A 20,201-nucleotide genomic window follows, 5' to 3' on the forward strand; every position below is an offset into this window, starting at 1 on the left:
AAAAAATATTCCAATTCAATTGTGATGTAATGACCAACTATATTCCCTAGAGACCCATGGGACTCATCAGAAGATCTGTGTTAGGGTTCTAGGGTTGTACTCGGAGCCTGTGACTTAAGTACATCACTTAAGTTCTCTGAGCCTTGATCTTTTTCTAGCTTTTAAATTAGAAATGATAATGCCTATCTCACAGGATTTATTGATGTAAAATAGTACTTTTAAACCTTATGTAAAACTGATAAAATTTAAAAACCTTTTATCTCTATGATATTACGATTTCAAAATATATTATCTGTCCTAGTAATAGTCATATTCTGTTGTTGAAGGCAGAAAGTTCTGGATCAAAATTGAACTCGTTTATCACATTAAATTATTGCTCAAGCTGTTACTGCACACCACGGCGCCCACTGCTGTCTTTTCTGAGATGAGCTGTTGCTACTTCGTCCTCATTTGACCTCTGGAGAACACCCATCCCACTCACCCCCCAAAATTTACTCTGTTTGGATGAGGACATCCTCAGTCCTTGAAGGAAAGATATTTCTTTCTGGCATCATTTACATTTTGGTTGTTCAGGTAGTTACAGGACTGCAGCATGAACTACACTTTAGACATCCTGTTATTACAGTCAGTTCTCATCCTGAAAGAAACTGGAGTTCCATTTTTTGGAAGGCAGATAATTTAATAGACTTTACCATCAATGCCCTTCTGTAGTTTTTGAAGCAGCCCTTGTATTATTTTTTCTGCTTTTGCGTTAGAAATCATTTTATGTTACGATCTGTTCGTCATGTTAGTCCTAAGGTGTATAAGCTTTTACTAGATTAAATCTTAGACGCTGTCCATCCTGCAATCCCCTTGACAACCATCCTCCTGTCCTGTGGGAGGAATTAAGTACTGCTCGTCTAGCCAAGCCTCCCTCTATTACGGCTGCTGGCAGTCTATGTGATTAAAGTCTGTATCTGAAATACTTTCCTGGTAATGACCTTCCGTGAAAACGCATACCGTGTAGTAGCTCTGGGACCCCTACTCACTAGAAATCTGTGTGTGTGCACTAGATACAGGAGATATGGTGGCTTTATAATAAACTGTATTACGTTTACTACAGAGGTGGCATTATTAAACAATCTCACCACTTCAGTTCTCAGGAGTTTGTTCCATGAAAAAGGCACATACCCAATAGTTCATTATTGTGCCGAAGGAGCAATAGGGAAACATGAGGTTGGCTAAGATCTGTGATGACAACACAGCATTGCTTTGTGCATCTGGAGTCATGGGCCCTATATGCACAGGGATATCAAGTCTGACCAGCAGGATTGAATTTCAGGTGTTCCAAATGTTATCCACTCACATTAGTAGACGCCATACTAATCTCTTTTTTAAAAAGGAACATTTGCTCCTTGCTACTCCAAACCGAGCCCACGCTACCATCTCCCTTGTTGACCACTGCAACAGCCAAGTAGTCTTCCCGCTTTCTTTACTCTTGTGGCTCTTACAGTCCAGTTTCAAAGAAATGCCTCAATGATCTTTTAAAATGCAGATCAGGTCATATTACTCCTCCTGCTTAAAACCATCAATGGCTCCTATGACACGAAAGAAAATCTGAACTTCTGAGGATAGTGGCCAAAGCCCTGTGTGACCTGGCCCCTTCCTCCACCTCCACCCTCTCTTGTCACTCTCCTGCTTGCTCCGATGTATCAGATATCCGGGTTTTTGTCTGTCCTGTAATTATGTTAAGGTTGCTCCTACCTCAGGGCTTTTGTACTTGGCCTGAAAAGCTCTTCTCATAGATTTTCTCCAGGCGGGATCTTGGCTCAAATATCACCCCTTTAAAGAGGAGTAACATCCCCACTTACACATCAGCTGGTTTTATTATATTTGTATCAGTCATCACTGTCTGGAATTGTTATTCACTTATTTTCTAACTTGTTGGTCATCTCTGCCCTTAAGCAATGTGATGGCACGGACTTTGTTCATGCTGTTATTCCAGTGCCTAGATTAGGCTCTGGCCCACTGTGGATACTCAAGGAATAGTTCATGAAAGAATAAAGAAATGAATCGAAATGATTACATTTTCTTAAGTGATACAGTTTTCTGGAAATAAAGTTGTACCAGGAAAGAAATTAATGATTTTTCTTGAAGCTAATAATAATTTTCCCATTTAAAACAAAATTAAATAATCTAAGCATAGTTTCTTTCCCAGAAATCACCCAAGACTGAATCTGATATACTTTCTTAATGGAACATTACAGCAATGACCTACTTTTAGTTTGCAACAATACAGATTAATATATAAGCTTAGCATTTTCCACCAACATTTACAGTGGCTATTATTTGGGTCTGAATAATCAAGTCTCCAGGGAACAGGGCTGCCTTATGAAAACAGGTGGACTTGTCTCTCTAATGGCATCAGAATCATATAAGCGATTCTCTGATGCTTGGAACACTCTCCTCAATTCCAGGAGGAGGAAGATACATAAGCACGCATGATTACTTTATGGAGAAGTAAATTCCATAATGCCCATTCTAAACAGGACAGCTGACTTTCACCAAAGATATCTGACTCTCCCTTTGATAAATTCATGTTAATAAAAATAAGCTGTGGGGGAAATAAGAAAAGCAATAATGATACTTTGAGACCCGGAACAAGTACAATGAGAAGGTGCTATATCTAGTCTGAGTTTTGGATCTAAAAGAAAACTTATGAAGGCCTTCAAATGCATTTCCCCGTTTTCTCCTAAAACCTTTCCCCATCTGCCTAAATCACTTCTAATGAGCTACTACAGACCTTCTAAATTTAAAAGTTAAAATATTGCTAATTTCAGCCAGGAACACCTGAATTGATTGATGCAGGAGGCTCGCATAGGCAAACATATGTAATCAGATGGCCATTGCTTGGTAGGAGAAAAGTTCATCCTTATTTTCAATGGCTGAGTAAGAATTACATAATTATGCAACCAATCTGTAACAGTTGAACATCCATATTTCTATTCTAAGAAATGATGTGATAAAAATACTTAGGTATGCGCTTTTATGCACATCTCTCATTATTTTCTTTGCAAAAAATACCAGTAAGTGTAATTATTAAGTTAAAATATATGACCATTAATTTTTTTTAACTTACTAGGTTAAAATATATGACCATTAAAACTTTTTCTTTAACTTTCACAGAAACTTTTCAAATAGATATTTCACAAGCTCCTGATATGCACTGTAAAACTGATTCCCAAGAATGTTGTGCCCAGCTACATTCCCACTTGTAGTGGATGAGAATATTCACTTTCAAATTTAATAAGGGACCAGGATTGGATGGTTCTAAATTGTGGGGATTTTTTATTTCTTTAGTATGTAACATAGGAGTAACATAAGAAAAGACAGTGCATTCTCTATGGCAGTGGTTTTCAACCTTCTGGTCTTTTAAATACAGTTCCTTATGTTGTGACCCAACCATAAAATTATTTTTGTTGCTATTTCATAACTGTAATGTTGCTACTGTCATGAATCGTAATGTAAATATCTGATATGCAGGATGGTCTTAGGCGACCCCTGTGAAAGGGTCGTTCGAACGCCAAAGGGGTCTCGATGGACCCCTCTATGGACTCCTTGCTTCCTTGCTCAGGCCTCGTTTGGGCCCTCGTAGGGGTAGAAACCTTTGCTCCAGCTGCTCATCTAAATTCTGTGAGCCTCTGAAGCTTAAGAGCCCACCTGTCATTAGAGTTTCACCCTCCGTTTTGGTGCAGGGAGAGGTTCCTTTCTTGGTTTCCATCTTTTAAACACACGAATGCAATTTTAAATGTCATTTCTAAGTATAAGAGCAGAATGGGGAGCTTTTGGCCTGAGATCACTACCATCTTGTTCCCAGAGTCTATTCTGAATCCCAACAGCTCTATTTTCTAGCTTTAGTACCATGGACTTTTTCCATCATCGCACATTGGTACATTTATGTATATATTTGTTTAGAAGGGCTTGGATGAAGTGTGTGTATGTGTGTGTGTGTGTGTACGTGTGTGTGTGGTGTGTACACGTGTGATGCATTTCTCCTTATAAAAGCGTGAATGCAGAGAGCTCTGTCCTCAGAATTGGTTTCTGACCTCTGACAGGATGTGTGGAGCCTGGTTGCCCTGACATTCACCACTAGGGGCGGCCAATATGCATTTACTAGTCCATTGTGTGTACAAGGATGATGCAGAGGTCTGAGGGGTGTGAGGAGCAAGCCAGGGCCAGAGGTGTTGTGCAGAGCACTGTGGCACTAGGTGCAGAAGCTGCTGTGTCAACTCCCTTCGCATTGAAAGCTTTCTGGATGCCCAGGGCATGTCAGATCTAAAGTGTGTCTAGGCTGCCTGAAGGACCAAGCCCTGGTAGGCCTTCTGCTTGACATAGAATGTGTGTGAACCCCAAGAATTTAAAAAATGCCATTGAGCCCGGCTGGTGTTGCTCAGTGGTTGAGTGTCAACCTATGAACCAGGTTACGGTTTGATTCCCATTCAGGGCACATGCCTGGGTTGCCGGCTCAATTCCCAGTGGGGGGCATGCAGGAAGCAGCCAATCAATGATTCTCTCTCATCATTGATGTTTCTGTCTCTCTCTCCCTCTCCTTTCCTCTCTGAAATCAATAAAAAAATATTCTTTAAAAATGCCATTGACTCACAAAGATAAAAGAGAAAAAAGAGTCTGCCTACCCCTCAGGCAGTCTCTGACTTTATTTATTGCCCCTGCAAATGCGAACGCAGAACGGAGTGCCCTCCTGCCAGGGCGCCTCATCATTGCTCCTGTTGTTCCAGCAGAAGGAGGAACAGGTGGCCTTTGTGTTTTCCTTCTCTGAGGTGCTACCTGCCCTCTACTGAACAGCCTGGGGGCTCTGCTGTAACTGCTGTTGCTTCTGAAGATTTTACCCTATTTGGATATTGCATTAATCATTTCCATGGGAATCCTGAAGGAAGGTAATGCCTGTATTTATGCTACCAATTACTCAGGAAGCCAGTAAGGCCTCTTTTTATTAAGGCCTCCTCAGGGATTATCTAGCGAGATTCTTTTATTATGCATTTTTAAACTAGAACTGCCTCTTCCTGCTTTTGTTACCGAGTTAGGTTGTCCATCTAGATGTCAATCAAAAAAGATTATAGTTCAAAGCAAGTAGTTATTTGAAATAAAGGTTACACGAAAGCATTCCAATATTGGCCACGTAAATATTGATGGAGAACAATATAAGCACCTCCAAGGATTCAAAAAGTGATTACAAATGCCTGTGCTGTCTATATGCTGTTCAGGGAAGTAATGTAACAGGAGAGGCCAACGTTTTCCTCCAGTTAGCAATAAGCAACTGAAAGATGCTGACTCAGACATTTAGCCACCGTTTCCTGCGATGACAATATTCTAACTCAAAATCCATAATAACATTAAATGTTCTATATTAAGAAAACCGCTCATCTTCCATATTTTTAGAAGTATCCAAATTGAAAGAAGCTTTAGGCAATAATTATTTAGTACTCTGCACAGAGAAAAGTTGCATTAAGTTAATTACTTTAAATAATAATGATAATGTGGTACAGCTATGGTAATGGTAATGTCTATTTATGAAGACCCTTATATTACCAGGTGCTCTGTTAGCTATTTGACATGTATCTCATTGAATCCTCCAATCCTGCCACTTCCGACATGATCTCCACTTTTTATGTGAGGAAACAGGCCCAGAGGTTAAGTAATGTGCCCAAGTCAGCTGGGGAACTAATGGGGCTGCTCTCTGCAGCTTCTATCTCTAGGGCAACTCAGAGGGTTTGAGGAGCATTATGGATTTGAACTGCTACCCCAGGCTGCCTCTGCGATTCACAAACTTCTCCACTGCTCAAGGTATTCTGCTGAGGGCAGAGGGCCGTCTCTGTTAGTCTACATCCAGGTTCTTAAGGTGGGGTCATAAACACCTGAAAATGAATGCAGAAATGATATAATTGCGCAATTCTGGGAGGAGGACTTCCTCCAGATTTTAGTGTATCCCATGACCCAAAAGAGGTTCACAATTGTCTTATACACATTCTTTGGAAGATTGTTCTTAAACTCTCGGACCCAAGAAATCGTATTCTTGTTTCCGAGGAAATCCCACAGTATTACATCTTAGGGTGACCTTCTATTAAGAAGAAAGTGGAGGCAATTACCCAAGAGCAAATTTCAGATTATAACTTGAAATAACCAGACAGCCATGGCCACGGAAATGAGGTGAAGGCTGAGGCTGAATTATCTACTTCATGGTAGTAAGTTTCTGTTTTTCATTGCACATGCAGAAAATGCTACTGTGTAAAGAGAATGAAAAATGGGCTGATCTAAATTACTAAACTTAAAAAGATATATCATATAAAAGTATTGGGAAAATATGCCAGCATTGGCAACTACATTTCTAAATTAAAAGAAAACATAGAAACTATTTGCTAGTCTTAAACAACAAAGTATGTATAACCTTGCAATGGATAAAAGGTGCAGAGGGAATTTTTCACTTTTCTTCAAAAAAGTTCTGCTGGATTTCAGACATTTTCTTTGAATAACCATGTTTGATGAATATAAAGGTTAATGTTAGGAAGGTAATTAAAATGAATGATGGCAGTGTCCACTGGGCTATGGCTGTGAAGGTGCTTCCCTGTGGGAAACTGATATAGGGTTGAGCCTTGGACTGACCTGCTGGCAAAGTCACAAACAAGTCCCAGCTTAGAGGGCTCAGTCCTCTTAGCATAATTAGGCTTGACCTTATAACACTCCCCAGATCTTACCTGGGAAGCTAATGGGCTGAGGGAAGTGCAGGGAGTGCAAACATGATCAAAACAGGTGAAACTCACAAGAACTGTAACTATGGTAACCACTGCATTGTTTACCTCAGACTATAAAAGGTCGGTGCCCGCACGGGTGGAAGTCCTTCCTCTCGAGTTGGACTTACCCGCCTGGTCCCCCAATATTTCCAAATTATCTTGTCTTTTCTATTTCATTTGTGTGCGGCTCCTCTTCCAGATATTGAACCCTGAACCACGCAGGACGTGGAAGGAAACATTTACGACACTTCCCCACCCTGTCCCACTCAAACTTAAAAATGTCTGATATATAAAATTGTGAGCTTATGCATATATATTAGGAGTGGTTATTCCCCTCCCCCTTAAAAACCTACAGGATTTCTTTACATAAAGAGTTCTTACAGGTTTTTTGAGATGTTATTTGATTTTTTTAAAAGGTAATAGGTTATACAAAATTTTAAAAAGCCCTACTGCATAAACTAAGCAGCTACTATTAGAGCCACCATTTCCAATCCTCTATAACAAAGTAGTGAAGGAAAAAGTTACCCCAAAGAATTTTGAACATTGCTCTCCACCAAGTCAAGCAATCTATTACTTAGGACATAACTCAAAACTTATTATTTTAATACTTATTCAACATAGAATTTTATCTCTATCTCCATATACTTTTATCTATATATATATATTTTATATCTGGTCCGCAGCACAGAAAAGTGAAGAATGGCAAACTAGAGAAATAGTGAAATGTTAGTGGCCAGCACTAAAGGAATCGGCAGGCTGATTGACTTCAAGGGAAGAGACAGGAAAACAAACCTAAGAAGGGAGTCCACATGCATGGAGAGGCAGAAGTGCCTGGAGATGGCAGGAGGAAAGGATGGAACGGTCCAGTCATTCCGGCTCTCCCCCCAGGACCGCCTGTCCTGTGAGATGCTGGAAGTTACTTTGAGCCTTGCCCGCTTCTCTTTCCAGCTCAGAGGTGCCTTGGGCCCTGGCAGATCAGGCATTTCCTAGAGAGGTGTTCTCCTGGCCTCGCTGAGGAGTAAATGCCTGAGCAAGCAGCCCTGAAGAGCAGGGAACTGGTTCAGCTCTTCCTCAGCCCTTTAATTAATTACCTTGCTGGCTGCCCCACGGCCTAGTTTTCCCTGCCTGTGATCCTGGGGATTTCCCCGCGGTTCTGCTGAACTCACTGTTACAGCATCTTGTCTTTCACACTGATTGTGTTTTGGGGTCTTAGACTCAGCTGGGCTGTACCTTCCATCTTACTCCATCTGATGTCTACATATATTTTTTAATTAATTAATTAATTAGTTAATTTTTATTTATTTATTTTTGGCCCAGGATAAAGGGAGAGGCACGTGCCCTGACCAGGAAAAGAACCCACGACCTTTTGGTGTACAAAATGGTACTCCATCCAACTGAGCAACACCGGCCAGGGGTCCATCTATTGATATCGTTAAAAGATCCCTCCATGTTGGCTCCACCCTTCCAGGCTTTCAGTGCTGTTGAGGACCTATTTTTATGCTTATTCTTCCATATCAAAGAGACTTTGGATGGAAGTAAAGATACACCTTAATCAGCTACCTTCTGTTGGAAGCCATTCTGGGCAGTTTCAATAAAACAAATATTCTCCCCCTACAATCAGTGCATTAAGATTTTTATCACTTAGCTATCAATTTTACTGTAGCCAAACTAACACAGTCAAACTGTCAAATTTGAAATTTTGTTTTGTTTTGTTAAATCTATTATTTTTAAAAAGTGAAAAAAAACTCTGAAAACTTACAGTCCATATCAAGTATGGCACGAACGGATTTAACGAGTTCCTTAGACTCCAGGGCCAGCGATGCTGGGATGCTCCGGCCATTTCTTCCCAGCGATGTCAGGGAAGTCTGAGAGGCCAACAAGGCTCTTCTTTCACTGTGAGGGCAAGAAAACAGAAGTTGAAGTCATCACACAATAAATACCATCTATCTTTGCTAAATCTGAATTCGTATTAGTTATAAATTTGTACAGAAATATTTCTACATCTGGGAACATTGTCTTCTTATAGCCATAAATGATAATTCACAGGAAACATTACTTCTGTTTTCAGTTCTTGACTGTGTAATAAATAGGCATATTTTATAAAAAGGAATAGAAGTCATTTGTTGGGCTTTTTTAGTGAGTGCTTATCTTATGCTAACATGATGAAGCCTTTTATTTCATTTTGTAAAAATTCAAGTTAAGCTCATAAACATAAATTTATTAAACATGCATCTACTATTCTTGTAATATTAACTATAACTTCAATATGTATATTAGTGAAATTATCTCTTAAGCACTTCCATTTGTTTCTCCTAAACCTAATAGCCTAGAGCACTTCTGTTACTTTAAAAAATGCAAATGTCACCTGAAATAAATGCAATTAGATATAATTAAAAATGCAAGGGTTTGTTTACTGCAAAAAGTCATTATGCTAAGCATAATTCTTAAGCATAATGGGATTAATTAACAAGGAAAAATTAAAGCATCAATTATTAAATTCAAATAAATAACCATTATTTTGTGTTGAATGACCAAGACACATATCCACTACGAAGATACAGTATATTAAAAAGACTGACCCAGCTGGTGTGGCTCCATGGTTGAGCAATGACCTATGAACCAGGAAGTAATGGTTCAATTCCCAGTCAGGGCACATGCCTGGGTTGTGGGCTCAATCCCCAGTAGGGGGCATGCAGGAGGCAGATGATCAATGATTCTCTCTCATCATTAATGTTTCTCTCTCTCTCTCTCTCTCTCTCTCTCTCTCTCTCTCCCCTTCTCTGAAATCAATTTTTAAAATTCCTTAAAAACAAAAAGCTGATGAATATTCTATTGAGATCCTCCCCTTAGATCTCCCCTAAGAAAAAAAAAAAGACTGAACCAAATTTTGCTAGTGTTTACCTTTCCAAGACATGGTGAAACTTTGTTTAATGTCACTTTTAAAATTTATATTTTTTTCATGAACTAGATTAAGGCAAGGGCAGACTGAATTATTATTCAGGGTCACAGTGAGACCTTGGGGGGTGCGGGTAGGGGGCACACCTACAAGGGGAATCTGATTGCTGAGTATTTTAACATCCTTACTAAAAATAATTATCATGGAATTCACATAATTATCTTACATCATAAGCAGCATGGATAACAAAAATGTCAAATTCCTTCATTAGAAGAAATAAAACATTACAATAAAATGAGTTTAAAAGTGTACTACTATAGGATTTCTTCTAAATTCAAAAAATGCTGTGGAAACCTAAAATATAATAAGAATACAGTGAATTATCTTCACGTAATAAACTGCTTTTTTCATAACATAAGGTAGAATTTGCCTATGTTTCTGTAAGCATATACTGCTAGAAGTTGAATGTTAGTGTCAGCTACTATAAGAGAGAAAAAAATTGCTTAGAAAATGCACAAACAGAAATCTTTCTTTTGTATCATGTATCTAAATGACCATAAACTTGCAGTTTGAAAAAAATAAATGTTATTAGTATGACTGTAGCTCCTAGTAAGAAACTTTGTATCAGAAACCAACTATGAATAATAACAAGATCAAGGTGTATTCTCCAAATATGTATTTTTAATTTATGTCTATTGAATGCTGAAAATGCAAGAAATGGATAGCATGGGCATGTTTGATAAACTTCTGTTTGCCATAACAACTAATATGCTAGATAGAGAGTTACCTTTAGCAGTGACTAGGGTAGTGAGCTTTATTCATACACCGGATGCTTAATTTCTTTACAGAATTCAATTTTAGAGTATGAGGTTACAATGATTTGCTAAATATCTCCAGGAATTTCTTTCACAGAGATGAAGTCAACAATGACATATCCTTGTGTCTATTTCCACAAGACATTAAAGAACAGTATCGGATAGGAGTTACATAGCATCTTAAACCTAAGAGACTTTTGTATTTTAGTCCCAATTACCAGATGAAAATGTAATCAGGGGCCATACCTGTAGGAGGCACTTAACTATTCTTACCTTAAAGTTGATAAAGGAGCACAATTATCAGAAAACACTTCTTGAATAGCCTGTCAACAAACAAAATAGTGAAGATCTGTTTGATCGTTTTAAAAAATGTCTTTTCTTGCTTAATTAATATTTATTACCTCTTTCTTCATGCTCCCCCCCACCTCAGTTGATTAAAAGGGTACTTCTGCCCTAGCTGCTTTGGCTCAGTGGATAGAACACCAGCCTGTGGACTGAAGGGTCCTGGGTTTGATTCTGAACAAGGGCACATGCCCGGGTTTCGGGCTCGATCTCCAATAGGGGGTGAGTAGGAGGCAGCTGATCAATGGTTCTCTGTCATCACTTGATGTTTCTATCTCTCTCTCCCTCTCCCTTCATCTCTGAAATCAATAAAAATATATATATATTTAAAAAGGTATTTCTGTTTTGTGGTGGTGGTGGAGGGGATCAATTACAATAACATGTAATTCTACTCAGAAATATAACCATCAAACATTTCTTTATAACTAGTAAATATTTATCAAATAATGTTTATAGAATATCAAGAGTTTTCTTTAGGAAAGTATTCATTAACACACAGAATGCATTTGGGATCATGTTACCCTGTCTTAATAATGTCTTTTAACAACCTGTATGTTAGCTGGTCTTTTCATTATCTAGGCAATTTAAATCTGACTCTAAGTTAGTTACTGCTGTTTTGACTACAGAGACTGTTTCACCAGCCACTGAACACTGATATTTAACTATATAGCTTAGCTGCCTATCCATTTCTTAAAAATGGACATAAAGTAACGTAATAGGAAAATTTACCTCTACAAAATGAAGCAGCTTTTCAGTGGATGCCTCGAAAGTTTTTCGAGCCACTTCCGATTTTCGCAATTGGCAGTCAAGCACCGTGATTCTCTTTCTTAACTCCTGAACACTTCCCTGGGTGGAGAGAGCAGAAAAGGTCGTCTTACGCCCTTCTTCCATTCCACAGGAGAGGCGCCTGCCCTAGGTTGTGTGGACTAGCACCTGACACTGCCGTATCATTTATTTTCTCTTTATTATGTAGACCTGCTGATTTGGGGCAGCACTTAAAAACAATGGCCCATTTAACAGTTAAACTGCACACGGGTGCTGCAAATTTGATGAGATAAGCTTCATATAACTTTATTACTTCCTATAATGAATTACATTTAAATTAGTTTACAGTGTTGTTTTGTTTTGTTTTGCAACATGTCTTACCAGATGCTGACAGAAAACCCTACCAGTGTGGCAAAACTGAAAATCCTGAAGATATACGCCTAGGTTTAATATTACACAATCCAATATGAAGCTGAGCTGGCAGGGAGGTAAGGGATTCTGTGGGCAGGGCAGGCGTTCCATGCGGACAAGCAGCAGCAGTGCTGAGTGAACACTGGAGTAAGAGTGACTGCAGCGTAATGTGCTCTGAGGGCACATGCTGAGCTCGGGCAGCCTACAGCTTGGGGCTTCCTCAGGCACATATGGCAGGTGGGAGAACTCTAATGGGTGAACTAGGAAGAAACAAACTCAAGGTGAAGAGAGTTTAGATTTTGGCTCTCGGGAGCAGATTTTAAAAAGTATCCCCTGAATAAGTGCTAACCACAAGCAGGTTTAAGGTCAGAATTTATACTGCGTGTGTAATCTGTAAATTCATAAGCTGAAAATTTAGTTTAAATTGGTCCCAAGCTGAAGAAAACACAAAACTTCTCTGAAGGGGTATTTTCTACAGTGAAATCTTAAGTAATTCTCACATACATTGTATCCAAAAGAACCTGACCTCAGAAATAAGCTACCATAAATGAAAAGTTCATTGAAGAAAACAAATTATAAGGTAAGACCTATAAAAACCACAGACACTGGAGTGATCAGATATAGAATGTAAAGTAATACTTATTATGTTTTAAAACTTAAGAAGGAATTGAAAGCAAAATAAAGGATTAAGTTACTATCAAAATAGATTCAATGATATAAAAAAAGCAATCTTAAAAAATAAAAATGTAATCATAATTAAATTAGAAGCTCAATTTATGGGCTTACTATCCAATTAGACACAGTTGAGAAGAGAATGGGTAAGCTGGAAGACAGAGGTAAAGAAGGTCCTTATAATAAGTAGAAAGATAAAAATAAAAAACATAAAAGAAAGAGGTAGGAGAAAAGAAGATCTTGCATACATCCAATCGGAATTACATAAGGAAGACCAAAAAGAATGAAAGAAAAATAGCTCAGGATAACACTTTATGGTTTAAAAAAAATGGCACAAAGGGCATTTTTCTTCAGGAAGCTCAATCAATCTGAATAATTAAGTCAACACATGATTCTTCATAGTCAAACTGCTGAACACTGACAATAAAGAGATCTTAAAATCATCTACAAAGAAACAACAGATTTCAAACAAATGACTGGTTGATGATTACTGTAACCATGGAGTAAAAACACTGAAAAAAGTAAGTGCTAAATGCAACACAATTCTAAATGTATTTCAAGAACAAGAGTTCAATAAAGATGTTTCCAGGCAAACAAAAATGGAGAGTTTAATACCAATAAATCCTCATTGGACAAATTTCTAAAAGCTGCACTTCAGAAAGAAAGAAAATAATTCTAGCAAGAAGGTCTGAGAAGAAAAAAGGCTGTTGCACATAGAAAATGGTAAGCATGGCGGTCTACCTAAACAAAGGTTGACTGCACAAAATACATTGCAGTCATGTTTAAGTTATGGTGTTAAAAGTCAAGAAAGAACTAAAATAGTGACAAAAATAGAAATGAAGTAGGAAGAGGTGACTGAATTTGTTCTAAAGTACTTATAGAAGAAGGGGAAAGCTAGTGATTAGTTTTATATAATTTAAGTTAAAATAGAATGTTAAAATTTCTTAACTAATCATTAAAAATTAGAAAAAGAGGATACTATATCTTGTGAACCAGCAGATGGAAACATGGAATAGGAGTTGGAGAACACAGGAGAAATCTGAACCAAGTCAAAAAAAAAGGAGGAGGAAGAAGGAAAGAGAGGGAAAGGGGTGGGGGATAAGAAGACTACAAATGAAAAACAAGAAGAGAACACGAGACAATTAAAATGCACAAATTAAGAGGATGGAAATGAAGCCAAGTGCATTAGCAAATAAAAGAGTGTAACTGAAACAATATTTCCAATTAAAGGTAAAAAATTGCCCTAACTGGTTTGGCTCAGTGGATAGAGCATCGGCCTGCGGACTCAAGGTTCCCAGGTTTGATTCCAGTCAAGGGCATGTACCTGGGTTGTGGGCACATCCCCAGTAGGGTGTGTGCAGGAGGCAGCTGATCAATGTTTCTCTCTCATCGATGTTTCTAACTCTCTATCCCTCTCCCTTCCTCTCAAGATTTTCATAAAAAGATGATAACATAATTCCAACCTTGTATGTAACTAAAAGCATTACATCAAAATATACAGAGAACATTAATCACAAGCTCCTTTGTGTGTGATTTTCATACACTTTCCTGAAAAATGAATATGACTAGAGGACAATTGAACCCCACAATTAATGACTCTGATATACTGGTCTAAAATAAAACAACTACATCAAACAACCACAGAATATTTTTCAAGCTTTCTTTGAACATTTGTAAACACTGCCCATACAGTAAGTCCCAAGACAACCATCAACACTTTGTATTGTTATTCTTCAGGCTAGATTCTCCGGCCAAAGTGCAATTAACCTTTCTGTGACTCAGTCATAACTATGTACATTATTCCCAAATTACTCTACATACTTAATGCATTTTCAGTAAAAAGGCTAATTTTTTCGGTAGCATTTATAAATTGGGCCTACACATAAAAGATCAAAGGGTCATGTAGCCAACACACTTAAAAAAAAATAAAACTAGGAAGGGTGAGTAGATATCAAGATTTACTGTAAAAGATCTAGTAATAAACACAGTGTATTATTTGCACAGGAATATGGAAAAAGACCAATAAAAGAGAATAGAGAACTCTCCAAAAGATCCACACATGCAAAATCTTGATATATGACAGATGTTGTAGGTCAATTAGGAAACAAGAGGCTTTTGAGTAAATGATGCTGGCATAGTTGGTTATTCATTTAGAAGAAAGAATAAAATGGATTCCAACCTCTTACAATGCCATAAAACCAAAGACAGAAGGGTCAAACTTCAAAACTTCTAGAGGCAAATATAAAGAAAGATCTTTATATCTTTGGGAGTGGAAGGATGTCTAAAAAGACACATGAGGGGAAGACGGGTAAATTTAATTACATGAAAATTAAGAACACCTGGTCATTCACCAAAGGATGTAAAAGCAGCCATAAATCCAGAAGATTTTATAAAATATTGGAGGCCTGGTGCATGACATTTGTGCACTGGTAGGTAGGGGGAGAGGAGAGAGAGGGTCCCTCAGCCTAGCCTGCGCCTCTTGCAGTCTGGGAGCCCTTGGGGGAGCGGGCCTAAGCCAGCAGTCGGACATCTCCCAAGGGCTCCCAGACTGCAAGAGGGTGCAGGCGGGGCTGAGGGACCCCTGCCCCCAAGTGCATGAATTTTCCTGCACTGGGCTTCTAATATAGGATAATACATCATAGGTCTAGTAATCAGAACATATCATTACATGTCAACATGAAAAAGACAAGTGGAAAAATGGCTAGAAGATATGAAGAGCCATTTCACATAAGAACACAAAAGCCTAATAAATACATAAGCATATGCTTCACTGGCTATCTAGGGCTGTGGGCAAACCCTTGGGTTATAGCATTTGGGGGTATAAACAACTCCGACATGGCTGTGTTCAAGCCACCAACCTGATGTCACTAACCATGCAGTTGAGAAGATATGTACACAATCAGCTCTCCTGAGCCAGTGCCAGCTGATCCTAGCACATACATCAGTAGCTTAAAGTCATTAGTAACCAGGGAAATGCAAATTAACCCACTATGATTAATTATCACACCTGACAGACTAATAAAAATTAAAAGCAAAGGAAAACAAAGTGTCAGCAGGGATGTGGAGTAAACGGTAATTCCCATTCAACCGGTGGAGTAAAAACTGGTTCAAACGCTTTCAAACACAATTGGGCATCACCTAGTAAAGTTGATTGTGCACTCATCATTCAACCTAGCCATTCTGCTATGCACGGAAGAGAAACTGTTACACATGAAGAGCAGGATATCTATATCTATATCCATATCTACATATCTATATCTGTATCTACACCTACACAAGAATGTTTTTGGTAACATTATTCATAATAGGAGAAAACAAACAATTGGGCGGTACATCAAATACAGAAAGGATAAATACACTGTTGTGTATCCATTCAATGGTGTACAAGCAGAGCAATGAAAAGACAAACTTGCTATGATCTTTAAACAGATGAATCGCAAAAACATGTTGAGTGAAAAAAGCAAGGCAGAGTAACAAATACAATGTATTTCCTATTTATGTAAAATTGATAAACAGACAAAACTCAACAGCAATTTTAAGAGATATATACATACATAGGCTGTAAAATTATCAAGAAAATGGTTAACACTAAATTCAGGAAAGTGGTTACTAAATTCAAACGCAGTTTTTTCTGTTAATTATCTTGGGCCTTAGGCAAAATTGCTTAACTTTCACACTTCCTCCTGGTGCCTTAATCAAAAAAATAAAACCCACCACTAAACTTTCTCCTCCCATCCCCACAAGACAAATTAGCAAGTTTTGAAACAAAAGAATAAAAACAATATAATCAATTAAGTGTTCAATAATTCCAGGATTTAATGCCTGAGCTGCATGTACAATGTCGACCAAAGACCCGAACAAAGGAAGCTATCTGAACACGGGCAGGCTGACAACATTCACGCTGCCCCATCACGACACATCACCCCGTGGCTGAATAACAGAAGACAAACACTGACCTAGTTTAGAAGTGCAGACGAAAAGAAAATGAAAACAGGATACATGGCTACGGCAAGGGAACCATGGTAACCAGAAGAGGGGACTGCTTTGCTTACTTTATTTTGGTCAGAATAATCAGCAAGCTGAGCCTTCAGCTCCGTGATCTCGGCCTCCAGCAGCCGGATCACTTCTTCGTAGTCCGTTTCCATGCCGCGCGCCTGCCTCTGCGCGGCTTCGGCCAGGTGAATCCGACTGCGCAGGGCTCTGGTTTCTTCAATGACCGCTTTGGCTTCCTAAGGGTTTCAACATGGATGTGATTGAAAAAAAAATAACACACACACATGCAAAATTAGCTCAGTGGTTTAAAACAACGTATTTCCTCTCTCTGGAAGTTATAATTCTAAAACTTAATATGTACATGGTCCCCGCATCTCAATTTGAAAATTAATATTCATGCTATTTTATGATGCTGCCTGATCTTGCTTTTCCTTTGTTGGCTTCTGAGATGATTTTCAGTATGGGATCCCCAGCTTCGCACACGTAGCATTACGTTTTGAAAGTAAGGAAAGCAGAGGAGAACTGAAAATGACAAGTAGGAGCCTAAGAACTGGTTCAAAAGATAACAAGAATAAGCTTCCAGAAAACTCCATCAGTGGTGAGGCTCCTCTGGGAAGGTCCTTGGAGCTTCATCAGATACTGCTGAGAGGTTTATAGTGTGGGGGCTTCTCCGGGTTCATGCCCCAGGAGCCAAAGCCTACTCCTAGACACCAGTCTAACGGCTACTTTTCTTTTTTCGATTTAAGCCAAAAGGTAGAATTCAGTAGCAAAATATATAGTTATTTTGATAGGATGCAATGCTCACAAGACACTTATTAAATATGTTATGTCTCCAGCGATTCATGGGTCTCCTCCCACTTGACGTTTATAACACTACTGGGAGAAAGAACTTACTTTAAACATCATTTTATACATAATCAATCAGAGGCTCAAGGAGGTTATGTAACCCAAGGACACAGAGGAAAGCCAGAATTTAAACCCTGCCCGCCTGACTCCAACCTTAATGCTCGGTTCACCATTTTACTCTGCCACCGGATGATAAAAACTAAAAGCAAAAACAAACAACACTATGGATTCGCTCCATTCTCCACTTAGGAAGAGGATGGGGCCGCCAACCACTTGCTCTCTCAAAATATGCCTTGGTGCTGGGTCCACGACAGTCCGCCCCGGGACACATTCTAATTTAACATGGCGGCTTCTATACCGTAAACCATTTCTTTTTCTTTACTTGATGCAGAAATCTCTTTCCTCTGCAATGGAATTTTTTCTGCTCCAATTGCCATGGCTACTTTAATGTTCTTGGAGCTATTATATTACAGGATGCTGATTTTGTTTGAGCCTAAATAAGACTGAAGTGAGGAGAGGGTTGGGAATATGGATATGTTCTGAAGGATCAAATTTTCATTCATACATTCAAGAACTGTTTATTAAGTACTTACTTCATGTCAAGTTCTGTTTAGGTACTGAGGATAGAGCACTGAATAAAATAGACAAAAAAATCCTCTCTTCTGCCCCTCAGAATTTACACTCGAGTTTGGGGAGATAGTAAATAGAGATTACCAGTGAAGATCTCATTGAGAAGACATCTGATGAGAGATCTGCAGGACGAATGGAGCCATGAAGATCTCCCAAGGGGGAGCTTTCTGGGCAGAGGGAACAGTTTGTGCAAAGGCCCGGAGACTGGATCATGCCTTGCATGAAACACCTTTCCCATCCCTTTTCTTTCAGTCTGTGTATCTTTGGATCTGAGGTGGGTCTCTTGTAGACAGCATATATATGTGTCTTATTTTCTTCTTCTGATTGGAGCATTTAATTCATTTACATTTAAAGTGATTATGAATAGGTATGTGTTTATTGCCATTTTATTCTTTTAACTATGCTCCTCTGTGTTTTTGTTTTTCTTCTTCTAAAAGAAGGTGCTTTAACATCTATAATAATAAAAGCATAATATGCTAATTAGACCAGACAAAGCCGGGGCTGCGAGGGAAGCCCGGGTCCCAGGTGCTTGCTGGTGGCCAGAGGGAAGCCCAGGTCCCGGGTGTTGGAGGGAAGCCAGGGTCGTGGGTGCCAGAGGGAAGCCAGTGCCGGCAGCTGGGGGAAGGAAGGTCTACTCTTGCACGTATTTTATGCATTGGGCCTCTGGTTTCCTATAATGCTGGTTTGGTGGTTAACAAACTCATTTATCTTTTTCTTGTCTGGGAAGCTCTTTATTTCTCCTTCAATTTTAAATGATAGCCTTGCTGGGTCAAGTAGTTTTGATTATAGCTCCTTTTCATCACCTTCAATACTTCATGCCATTCCCCTTCTGGCCTGTAGTGTTTATGTTGAGAAGTCATCTGACAATCTTATGGGAGCTCCCTTGCAGATAAGCATTTGTTTTTCTCTTGATGCTTTTAAAGCTCTGTCTTTGTCTTTAACCTTTGAAATGTTAATTATGATGTGTCTCAGTGTGAGCCTCTTTGGGTTCATCATATTTTGACTCTACACTTGCTGAACTTGCATGTTTCTTTCCTTCACCAGGTTAGGGAAGTTTTCAGTCATTATTTCTTCAAATAGGTTCTCCATCCCTTGCTCTCTCTCTTCTCCTTCTGGTACCCCTATGATGCACACAACTCAGACACTGACACCCCTCTTCCCCCCTGAGTCTGCCAGATCTCTGTACCCTGGCCCAGGCAGCTGACTCTTCAGCAAGGTGCAAGTTCCACAGGGAGTCCAGTGGGTGGGGCTACTACTTTCCACCAGGCTGATGCTGCAGAGAGGGAAATGCTCCACCCAAGAAAGATGGCATCTGCAGTGTGGGAGAGGAACTGGGCTCAGGGAACCTGGTGGCTGCTCCTTCAGCTCTCTCCCCAGAGTCACTAGCCCCAGTCTCTCTTCACACAACTCTAGTCTACTCTACCCTCATTGGCCCTTTAAGAGGGTGCCTGTGTCTCATAGACTCCCTTCTCTCCCTGGAAGACAGAATCTCTGATTTTCACAGCCAGATGTTTTGTGAGTGCCTTTTCCTGGCTCTAGTGCTCTGGGCTAGGGAGCCTGGCTTGAGATTGAGACTCCACGCCCCTCAGGGGGAGCCTCTGCAGATGCAATATCCCTCTGGAATCTCAGCTGCCACCAGTGGGAGGGGGGCCAGCCCTTTTCCTACCAGTCTCGATGTGGTTCCTATAAATCCTTGGTTAGAAGATCTCTCCAGCTCATTTTCAGCTGCTTATTCAGGTTGATTGCTCGAGAGTTCAGCTGTAATTCTGGTTTGGTCCTGGGAGGAGGTGAGTGTAACACCCGCCTACTCAGCCGCCATCTTGGCGCTCTCCAAAAGAACTTCTATCTGGGGAAGTCTTGACACCTTCTGAGCAGAAAGTGAGACGAGAACACAGTGCTCTGGAAGCTAAAGATGGCAGCAGGGTGCAGGATGGAGAGATGTGGCCAACATACCACCTACTATACTCTTGATTCACGGAACTTTATTTTCTTATTTTGTAAAGTAATTGTCTTATAATAAAAGAGCACTTTTAAAAAGAAATGTCT

General features: G+C 39.4%; 1 protein-coding gene across 1 annotated transcript in view; it reads right to left on the bottom strand.

The window, feature by feature from the left end:
• Positions 1–20,201, bottom strand: part of STXBP4 (syntaxin binding protein 4) — a 122,560-nt gene that overhangs the window by 45,491 nt on the left and 56,868 nt on the right. Inside the window, exons 13-16 of the mRNA XM_006753167.2 lie at positions 16,739–16,915; positions 11,568–11,684; positions 10,770–10,819; positions 8,545–8,678 (exon numbers count right to left, since the gene is read on the bottom strand). Of these exons, the coding sequence (XP_006753230.1) occupies positions 8,545–8,678; positions 10,770–10,819; positions 11,568–11,684; positions 16,739–16,915 (478 nt within the window). The remainder of the gene's footprint in view (positions 1–8,544; positions 8,679–10,769; positions 10,820–11,567; positions 11,685–16,738; positions 16,916–20,201) is intronic.

The sequence above is a fragment of the Myotis davidii genome, unplaced genomic scaffold, assembly GCF_000327345.1.
Source record: "Myotis davidii unplaced genomic scaffold, ASM32734v1 scaffold771, whole genome shotgun sequence".
Classification (NCBI taxonomy): domain Eukaryota; kingdom Metazoa; phylum Chordata; class Mammalia; order Chiroptera; family Vespertilionidae; genus Myotis; species Myotis davidii.